The sequence below is a fragment of the Xyrauchen texanus genome, chromosome 17 (genome assembly GCF_025860055.1).
Source record: "Xyrauchen texanus isolate HMW12.3.18 chromosome 17, RBS_HiC_50CHRs, whole genome shotgun sequence".
Lineage (NCBI taxonomy): Eukaryota > Metazoa > Chordata > Actinopteri > Cypriniformes > Catostomidae > Xyrauchen > Xyrauchen texanus.
This window is the reverse complement of record NC_068292.1, coordinates 38,844,630-38,855,694: the sequence shown is the minus strand read 5'-3', so window position 1 is coordinate 38,855,694 and position 11,065 is coordinate 38,844,630. Positions and strand designations below refer to the sequence as shown.

The following is an 11,065-nucleotide window of genomic DNA, read 5'->3' as shown; positions in this document are numbered from 1 at the left end:
TATAGATCATCACCAAAGATACCTTTTATTATTATTATGAATATACATATCTATTAGACCTACATAATCTTTCCCCCAATGAATCTGTTAATCAGTTGAATGCATATGTGACTAAAAACTGTAAAAAAAAAAAAAAAAGGTTTTAATTATTAATAAATCAGTTGAATGTTAAAGTAAAATAGTAAATGTATCACATAGTAAATGTATGACAAAATCACAATATGACAAAAATGTCACAAATCACAATAAATTGAAGGAATGACTACATTTTTTAGGTTTAAAAATGTTCGGAATATTTAGTGCTTTTGCTAATGTTATAAATATTTCTTATCAGAAAAGTGATTGAGAGAAATTGAAGCTCAAATAAATTAATAAATAATTATCATCATCTTTGTCATCTGTTTATATTTTCAACTCTTAAGGGGGGAGGGGGGCATGAACTGAAGAAGATCTTAAAAATGGAGAGATGTAAATCAGAAGAGAGGAGAGGATGAGTTTAGAGAAAACAAAGAAAGCTGAAAAAACGGAGAAGGAACGAAAAAGAGAGAAGGTGTGGAGCAGCAGAAGTGTGGAAGTGTGTTGCTGGGCAGAGGGCTGGCACTGAACGCTGAACGGGTTGGCAGGCAGGGTGGAGAAGTGGGCTAGCTCACAGACATCTGTTGGCGTGCTGCGGCTGCTGGGGGCACAGTGCCATGTCCAGCAGCAACATGGCACACTGATAAAGCTATAGCTATATGAAGTTTCATAATACATCTGTACAGAACGCCACATACGTGGCATACAAGCACTTAAGGTACAGTAAGAGACATCTACACAGAGACACCACACACATGTTGCTGATCAAACTATCATAATTGATAGCTTTCAGGTTCTCCTAAAGAGATAATAGATATGTCATCATTTACTCACCCTCATGTTTTTCCAAACCAGTATATGTTCAACACAACAGCAGAAAAAAAGACCAGCGACAGCATTCTTTGACAATTCTCCTTTTGTATTACACAGAAGCTAGAAAGTCATACGGGTTTCAAATGGCATTTTTTTTGTGAATTTTCCCTTTATTTTAGATGTTAATACAAGAAGCAGATTTTGTAAGTGACTTGACAAAACATTTTTTTTCAGTCTGTCATTTCCAAGTGAAATTATTCTCAGTGTCATTTGCCCTTTATTAATTTTATCATTATCAAACCTTGCGCCTTTTTTCAAGCAGATGGGCATGAATGCATGGCCTTGATGCTGCCCACTCCTCCAGCTGTCTATTAGTACACATACACACACATGCACACACTCATCACCTCCTCTGGATTGCATCCAGTCTCATAATACCAGTTGGTGTGGCATCATACGGCAGAAAATCAGTCTTGCGTCTTCAAGAGCAGCTGTTGATGCTGATGCTGAACTTCAGATGGCAGTAAATCATATTTAAATTTGCTGAAGGCAGACACAGATATGTTTAGCTGCACACACACCTTGGTTACAGTAATTCTGTACTGTAAAAGTGAAAATGTGCAGTTATGACTTTAAAGGAATTGTTTACCCATCAAGAAAATGTGACCCAAATTACTTATTTTCCCATAGAACACAAGAAGAGACATGTTGGAAAATGTTGACGCTGTTCTTCCATACAATAAAAGTGAATGGTGACTAAGGCTGTCAATCACTTACATTATACCTAACATATCCATGAAAGGAAGTCAAACAGTTTTGGAGCTGCATGTGGGTGAGTAAATGATGACAGAATTGTCTATAAACTATCCCTTTAAGAAGCTATTTCTGCTTGAATTGAAGAGGATGACTCATCATTGTAATGCCCTGAATATCGCAACAGTTACATAATGATTGAAAATTTTTTTTTAGATTTTGTGTCTGCTATTTTCAGTCTACTGCTGTTGTGCCAACATTTGTTTCTCATTTATTTCAACATTTACATTTTGCAGGATATACTGTGTGTCCTCAGGTGCATTTGTCATCAAAACAATAACTGTTCTAATGTGGCTGAACAAATATAACAACATTTATGTCTCTCTCTGACTTTATTTTCACCAATGATATATGAAGTATTATTAGTACGGCAAGTCTATGACAATGCATTGCAGTACAATCCCATATGCTTTACACAGTAAATCCCTTCATTTTATGTTACCATTAAACTCTTCACTGTGTATGCATTAAAGTAGCAGCGGCATGATCTCTGTGCCACTGATTTCCCCTGCGATGAGAACAGCATCATGTTAATTATTTCGACCATCTGCTGCAGCCTGTGATGAGGCGCCCTCCACCTCTTACAGATTTGTACCTGTCAGTCAAATTGTGTGCCCAACGTGGCACAGTAGTAGCCTGAATAAGTTCCAGCGCATGCAGGGGGTCCTGAGGGATCGAACTGTGGATTGAAATTAATCCAGACTTCACAATTTATCTGGACTCTCTAAATTTACACTCAAAGAAACCTCAATATCAGACCATTTTTGTATCCATAATGCAGAACTTTGGTATTGTGCGCTAATTTAGCTTGAATGGGAAAGTGCTTGACCCATCTTGGGTTGTATCGCCGATACTGATCTAGTGTGGTTGATGGCCGATATTTTGCAAATTAAAATATAACATTGATATAACATAAAACATGTATAGCAAATAAGATGTGCAAGCTCATTCCTGTCATGTAGTAACTGTTGAACTTTGTAACTTTTAAAAATGAATATTCTTGTGTTGTAATTTAAGTAAACATTTCATGGGAATAACAGACTTTTATAGGCCATTAAACTTTAAAAACTTGATTATTTACACAGTTATATAATATAATATAACATAGTATAATATAATATAATATAAAATAATGTAATGTAGTGTAATGTAATGTAATATAATATAATATTAACAAGATTAAACCTAACAGGATGGAAATAAAGAGGTAAAGGTGAATTGTTACAGTATATTTTTAATAATATTTTAAAATATTAATATAATTGGTAAGTTTTAATAATTTTATAAAAATGAACAGAATGTTATAAAGTGAGATAAATCAGTAAATAACAGGCATCATCACAGAATTCATCAAAACCATTGCTATAAACTGATGTTTTTTCTTTTGGTCTCCCACCAAAAATGATGTCATCTTTAAAATGTGTGAGCTTATAATATTCTATCTAATGTATTAAGTGGATAGGATGGTGACTGAACTGCTTAGTAAAAATGACCCTGCACAAAACTGCTGAATTTTAAATGAACATGTATTAAACAGTATTTACTCAAATAAAAAATACATTAAAAAAATTGAAAACAGAAAACACTTTCCATTAACACGGCCATCTGCAGATTTGCAATTGACATTGTTGTCAATCCAAAAATCCTCAATGACTCATTTTGGAACAGTTAACTAGCTCAAAGTCTAAATTTAACTGATAAATCAGCCTGGACGATTTATTGGTAGATCACTCAAAGGGAGCAATCATACAGCCAATGATGTTAAGCAATGCAATGTTGACAAATGCAGCTTTTTCTCATTTGAATTGCATGCAGCAGTGGGCGTTGCTTTTTCTCTTGTGTGTGGTGTGATTTTACAGAATATTCAATTTCTTAGAACCATATTTATTATCTGACCTGATGTGTCTGGATTTATTTAATCTGCCCTGAAACAAAATACAAGGTTAAATTAAGAGAGCAGCATTTCCTGATACCCCTGAGTGATACTGCGTCACAATTACACACAGAGGCCTTTCAATCTCCTGCAGCACAACACTTTGATTCAATTATTGATTGGTTAAAACTGCCTTTAGTTCCCTTCATATGTGCTCACAGCTTTTCAAAGAAAGGCAAATATGTTTTCCAGACATAATCTAACCTTGAATGATGTGAAAAGAGAGTATAGAAGGAACAGGGTGGCCCTGCACTTGCCCGGGGTCACTTAATTCATTTGGAGTAATTAATTACTAAAAACCACAAGCGCTAGCAGTGACCTGCCATGGGAGATCAATGGTGTGTTGAAAAAGTAATATTCAACCATTTGTAGAATTACCTGAATCAACAGAATGCAACACCTGTAACACCTGTAACACCTTCAAATTACATGTTAGTGAAAAACTTGTGAGCACACAATAGGTATGAACATACATAGACATCATAATAAACTTAATTTAAAGGGGTTGCTCAAGGGAACAGCTGCGAATAAGATTACAATATAATGTGCTTTGAACACTTGTAAAATAATGATAAGCATGTAACAAAATTGTCAGAACAACTTGGCCTGTATGTCCTGACTGAAAGCTTTGGAAGTTTGCAAGAAAAATAATTTCCTGCTGAGAGAATGTACATGACTATTTTGACACCTTCACCACTTCAAAATAAAATGTTCTTTGAAATGTGAAAGAATGCAGTGTTTTGAGAAATTATATACAGTATATGTAATGAAACCATACAAATCCCAAAGAAATCAGCTGAAACATTTATATTTCAAAAGGTAATATAAATGATAAATCATCTTTTAGAGGGCTCTTTCTAGACGACTAGATCTAGCCTGAACCACAAACCAGCCCAGAATCGCTCATGTTATTCCTCCATCATGGCATGAATTCACAGCCCACCAGCGCTGGAGTAGGGGAGGCTGGGAAGAGCACACTTCTTGCCAGATTGTAATGGCTGGAGAAAGCAGAAGCAAACTGCACAGAGGCAGATAAAGGCTTCCTCAAGGTGCAGCTCTGTTGACTAGTTAACCCCTTGAAATTATGCCGTAGTTTCAGACTCCGTTCCAAAGTCCTGGAATTGGGTTACAAGATAATTTCACAGACGACTTGCTTGTCTGTCTTGGCAGTTCAGCTGGCTAATTGAAGAAGGCGATTTTTGGGTCCCAAAACTGTTTAAGAAATGATACTTCAAATCATAGTAAGGGGATTTTCTGTGATGTGGAAGTTTCAGGATTTTAAAATAAATATGAGTGCATTTTTAATAAATGGATATTGAAAGTAGCACAGTGCTCTTCTTATTGAAAGTCTTGAGTTTGTTGAAAATCATATACATTTTGGGGTGAAATGTATGCTACAACTGTAATCTTTTGATTTAATACCAGTGTCCAGAAACTATTAAAGATTTGATTAGTGAAAGTGCTATAGCACATACAATTTTACTGCACAGAATTGAATCAATAGTACCTTTCTAATCCATTCACAAAATACTCAGTAGAAAAAAATAAATAAATGAAGACTCCCCCACTAGCTTCATAAAGATGTGTAAGCAAATAACAGAAATGAACACAACAACCTAACTCCTAAAACCTAAATTATGTATTTGAAATACAGAGACTTCAAGTAATGATTTAAAAAAAAAAATTTAATTGTATATATTTCTGTTGTATAAATGGTACATTGCTTTAATAAATTTCAATCGTTTTACTACCGCCATTTTGGTAACTTCGTGTACACGCCCTCTCTCAAAAACCCCGCCCTCTAAATACGTGTCAGCCAACCCTATGCCAGCAAACCCAAACGCACTCAGTGATTGACAGGCAGATAGGGTTTCTAATTGGCTAGTTTTCTAATTGGCTAAAAAGATGGGGCTCATCTGACCCTGTTTTAGCGCTTGTCACGGAGACAGGTGTGATTTCAGTAAGATATCTGTCAGGTAAAAGGGAAATTCTATTCCAAAATAATAACAATAATAATAATTATCACACACACACACACACACACAATCCAAGGTTGGGAAACCTTGACATTAAGAAAACATTTGAAGAGAAAAACACCATTGATGGGCATCCAAACTTATACGCATCAACTTTGGGTTTGCAAAACAGTATCTGTCATGAAAATCTGGCATGAGTTAATTGTTATCTTAGATTTAGGGCTATTGCAGTTTTATACAAGCAGACAAAGGGAATAAACAACACGTTTGACGCGAGTTTTGAGAACAGCAATCTAATAGAGGAATACATAAAGAAATGAAGTTTATCATTTACGTCTGTGAGGGAAATTGTGTACGTACGGCGCCTGCGGTGGATCAAACTTCATGTTCAAACAAAAGCGCGAAGCGCCTTCTCATCCGCCGTCAGTCCGAGCGGACCGCAGCTCCGCACACACACACTCATTCAAGCACACACACGTTTACACACACACACACTCGCTGAGCGAGGTGTACGCGTGTGTGAGAGCAAGAGCCTGTGAATAATCGGCATTCCTTCTGCGACCCGTTAGGATCTTGGATGATCCATTATTACCTTTCATAAGAATCTATAACACCAATAATTTATAATCAATCAGCGTCTGGATCACGCCAGCATGTCCCGCAGAAAGCAGAGCAACCCCCGGCAAATCAAACGTAAGTTACGGTGTTCATTACTGTTATTGCTTATTTCTAAGCCGAGCGGAGAAAAGTAAAGTTGTATGGAGAGAGAGAGAGAGAGAGAGAGAAATCGGAGATCAGTTTAATATGACAACTGAATTCAGCAGGTGCAATTATTCTTACAGTCTTGTTTTTGTTAAGTAGGCTAAAGCACGTTGAGATGTTCTCCCATGATACAGTAAATGTGAAAACTTGGATGTTTGAATTTCTTTATGTATTTCTTTATTCTTCGTGCTTAGACTTGATGTACTTTGGCTTGGCAGGCATTTTAAATGCACGTTTTCGTTGTCTGGAATTTTTAAGTGCATTTATTGGCTAATAGTGATGCAATGAACGCACCTATTTAAAGCTGAAAGTTTTGAAAATGCACGAGCCAATAGGCTACATTGTTGTTAGTGTAAAGTAGATTTTGTATGAAGATGTATGATTCTTCGAAAGGCTAGAGGGTCTCAGTGGTCTATTTAGACTTGGTCCATCTTTCAATATTTTTTGTTGGAGGCATGTCGAGATTTTACCTATGATGGTGCAGTGAATGTGACGTTTGGAAGATTTGTCATTTATTTATTCATTTTATGCTTATTTTCATTCTATGTGCTTGGCTTGCAGAATTAAAATCTATGCAATTTTGCGTTTTGTTCTGGATGTAAATGGCATTTATAATAGCAATGCATGTACTCATTTAATGCTGATAGTTTTATAGAGAGAGATTTGCACTGATTTACTGTTTTAGTTCAAAGTAGGTTTAGATTGGAACACGTCCAGCTTTCTCCTGTAAAATGAAGAAGGTCCCAAGAGTCTGTTTAGTGTCAGCTGTCTGTATCATTAAAAAAATATGCACAGAATCCCTCACACATGAGATGAGCATACAGAAATATTCTTGCTAATAAATTCATGATAATGCAGTTAGAGAAAAAGACTAATAAATAAATACTTGCAATTATACAAAAAAAATAAAATAAAATATATATATATATATATATATATATATATATATATATATATATTTGTATAAAGAAATTATAGGATTTAGTTTTACTTAGTTTTCAAATAGGGTCTGTTGTTATTTCTGTGGTCTGAAATTAATTTCATACTCAATAGTTATGACACAATTTAGCCTTGAATAATCTTCAAAACTTTGAGTTAAACAAGTAATGTGTTTTAGAAAATCCCATACATTTTCATTTTGTCAGGCCTATTTCAGGACACCTGATTTTTTGCAGCACTTCGTGAAGTTAAGTGATCAAATTCAAATTACAGTTCTGTCATTCAAACAATAATTAAATGTGCTGGCTAATATTGCATTCATCTGAACGAGACAATTGTCTGAAGTGAGATCGCTGGTGAGGGTCTTCAGCAACAGCCTGTGTGTGTGTGTGTGTGTGTGTGTGTGTGTGTGTGTGTGTGTGTGTGTGTGTGTGTGTGTGTGTGTGTGTGTGTGTGTGTGTGTGTGTGTGTGTGTGTGTGTGTGTGTGTGTGTGTGTGTGGAGCACAGGGAGGAAGAAGGAATCTTCTGTTGTGAAATGTTTTTAGGAAGAGGCATTGGGTCACCATAATGTCATTTTGATGGGAAGCAGCAAGATAAACTTGTTACACAATTCTGAAAGCTGTATTTCCTTTTATTGCAGCCCGATATTTATATGTGTGTCGTCATGTATGTTCCAGTGAATAAAAGTATTTATGTTTCTCTGTGTGTGTGTGCATGTAATATGTCTTTGTTATAATATTGAGCTGCAAGTAAAACTCTCATGCAATTTTGAAAATACATTTTTAACATGCATAATTTCTACAGCTGCAGTCACTTGATATATCAAAACATATTGCACTGAAGATGTTAAGCTAAAATATTTTGACAACATACAGTACATATAAATACAATGGAAGATTTGCTGCAGCTATCAGTCAGTGCAAAGCAATGTTTGCAAAAAATTTTAATGTGATACCTTTGGCCAGCTCTTTTGAAAAACATGACCGGTTTTGAGTACCAGACATGAGCTGTAGTTATTAGAGTGTTGACCAAGGTGTTTAAATCGATCAGTGGTTTCTTTCGAAATGCAAGATGTCCAGGAACGAGCCGAGGTTTAAGTTGTCTGATAGCTCTCACAGCACCATTACCAAAGCATTCAGAGATGCTAAAATCATGCTATTGTCTCTGGCTTTAAAAGGTCACATGGAGCGCATAGTTCCTCTCACAAGCACTTCAGGAAGAGGAAGAGACCATCTGATCCAGTCTACAGAGAGAGAGAGACTGAGAGTCATTCTAGAGGACAAAAAGGTTGTTGGGCACTGTCCAGACCCCCATCTCCGCCATACATTGTTTGGTTATCTAAAATTGTGATTTATGCAGTATTTTAATATTTTGCTTATTCACTCCCCTTGGGTGCTCTCTGAGCAACGATAAAAAGGCAGTGTTGAAAAAGCACCATTAATTTGCACTGATGCCTGTGAGATAGGGGCAGATAATGGGATAGATAAGGCAAGGAGATATACCATCAGAGCTCCGATTATTACCATTAAAATTCCAACCCAGCAATCTGCAGCAGGCTGATAATTCCCTCTCCGTTTCCACTACTTTGGATGATAAGGCAAAAAGTAGTCATCCACTGCTCCTTGATTAGGCTGCCTGGATATTCCGATAATACTGTGATAAATTATGTATTTCTCCTCCTTGTTTTTTTACCCTGAATTGTTACATTTGATTCCATATTTATTCATATTTATTTGGCGTTCAATTTCATCCCCGCCCCTACTGACAAAGCAGATACCTCTCTAGCACACCTCTCTTTCACTTCTTCTCTTCTAAATAGGAGTTTGATAGAGAGGTGATGGAGCGCATAATGTTTTGTATGGGAGCTCATATCAGCATTATCAGCTCATCTCCACAATCGCCTGCTGCTGCTGTTGTTTTTAACCCTTATCACCTCATGCCAATATGCCAATAAATTGGCCCGATTTGTTAGCTGAGCCAAATCGAGGCCAGCGGAAATTTATGACAGGAAGAGATGGAAAATATTGCTGATGTTGGATGGAGTGCGATTAGCTTTGCAGGAGAGTGTGATGTCTCTCTCTCTCTGTTCCAAAGCCTGAAATGTGAAGCTGCCTCTGTAGGCAGCATTTTATGCCATAATAAGGGTGCCAAATGGTAGAGACCATAATATAGCACAACAGTCTGGTTCTGAAATTAAAAACGTAATTATTTTGTTCCATAGGGGAATAGATATTTTTACGATAAATCATAAACCTTTAAAGACAGACCTAACGTGATATCTGACGTTGTTGATCAATGGTATATACTTATGTTAAGTCATTAGTCTCTGTTATTTCAACTTAATTTTTAAAAAATTGTTTAATAGTGTAATTCTTAGTGAAGAACTAAACTACCCATTATCCTTGGGGTGGAAATCCACCAATCAGAGAATTGCGGCAATCAAGCCATGACAAAAGAGCCCAGCATTGACCACCACTTCCATTATGCAATCGTGTCGGTATCCCTACACATGTATAACTGCATATATTGTTATATTGTTCAAACAACAAAGTTAAATCAATAGTTTTTTATTTGTTTACATCATTCGCAATGCTTCATGAGATTGTAGTTCATTCCCTCTGTAAAGACATTAAGTACACAGTGTTGTGGGGAACTTTGTCTTTTTGTCAGATTTTCAAATACTTTTTTGCTTCAAATTAAAGATTGTATTGCGGTTTACCTAGGAGCTGGTTCGTTTGGATCATGGCTAAGAACTCTTTTATGAAGTATGTTATAAAACCTCTATGGGAAATATACTTCTGGAACAAGACTGCTGAAAAAGTTGAGGGTCACTGTTGCACTCTATTATGCTGCCTGGTAAGATACCTCATACAGTATGTGTCCTTTACAGTGAAGGCAATCCTAAAAAAGTATTATGTTGTGATCATTGAAAAAATGAAAATCCAAGATGGCAGACAAAGTGAGACAAATATCGATTGTGAAAATAATTATGTTCCATTCATTACAGAAAATATAGGTAATAAAGTTAAATGTAATTTCAAATGTACTATTTTGCCCAATATTTATTGTGCTATGTATTTTTATGCTTATTTGAGTATCGTGTAATTAGCTTAGCAACATGCTAACATCAGACTCCATTGGGATCAATTGCGAGCCGAGTCTCCTGTGTGGAGTTGCTGCCTATGTACAGCATTTCAAATCAGTCATTTACAAGGTTTCATCTGGGTTAGGATGCTACCTAAGAAGGCAACTACCTGTATAGACAACAAACAGCAAAGGCAGCTCACAAGGATTCAGAACGTCCGCGATTGATTGGGTTTTCACTGAGCTTGAATGGGATTTTGTTCTCTAATGTACAAAGAACACATGCAATGCTTAGAATTTGGACAAAACAAGGTATCTTAGAAGGCAGCTTAATGTTGTTGCCTAGCAATTGGAATAGCCTTTGTGACTCTCTAGTTAGGCAGCTCACTAGGTTTTGGAACAGAACCTTTCTCTGGACCACAGTTCTAATTCTGATCGACAGGGGTTAAATAATAAGAACATATCAGGAGCAAATAGATCATGTTTCATCTTAATTTTGAGTTGAAAATTGACAAAGGAAATGCAATTTACAGATATGCAGCTACTTCTAAAATGTTTGTTTGAAATCCATTGCCAGTTCCTAGAGGATGTGACAGTGTTCTGTGCAGGAATCTTGGCTCCGCCCAGCAGATTATGATGTCATATGAGAGCTCCGTCAGGCCCATCAGG

At 36.3% G+C, this 11,065-nt stretch overlaps 1 protein-coding gene across 1 annotated transcript in view; it reads left to right on the top strand.

Moving 5' to 3' along the window:
• The first annotated feature begins 6,054 nt into the window (after positions 1–6,054).
• The window catches only part of zfpm2a (zinc finger protein, FOG family member 2a), a 213,315-nt gene continuing 208,304 nt past the window's right edge, over positions 6,055–11,065 (top strand). Inside the window, exon 1 of the mRNA XM_052146270.1 lies at positions 6,055–6,303. Coding sequence (XP_052002230.1) covers positions 6,264–6,303 — 40 coding nt within the window. The 5' untranslated portion in view covers positions 6,055–6,263. The remainder of the gene's footprint in view (positions 6,304–11,065) is intronic.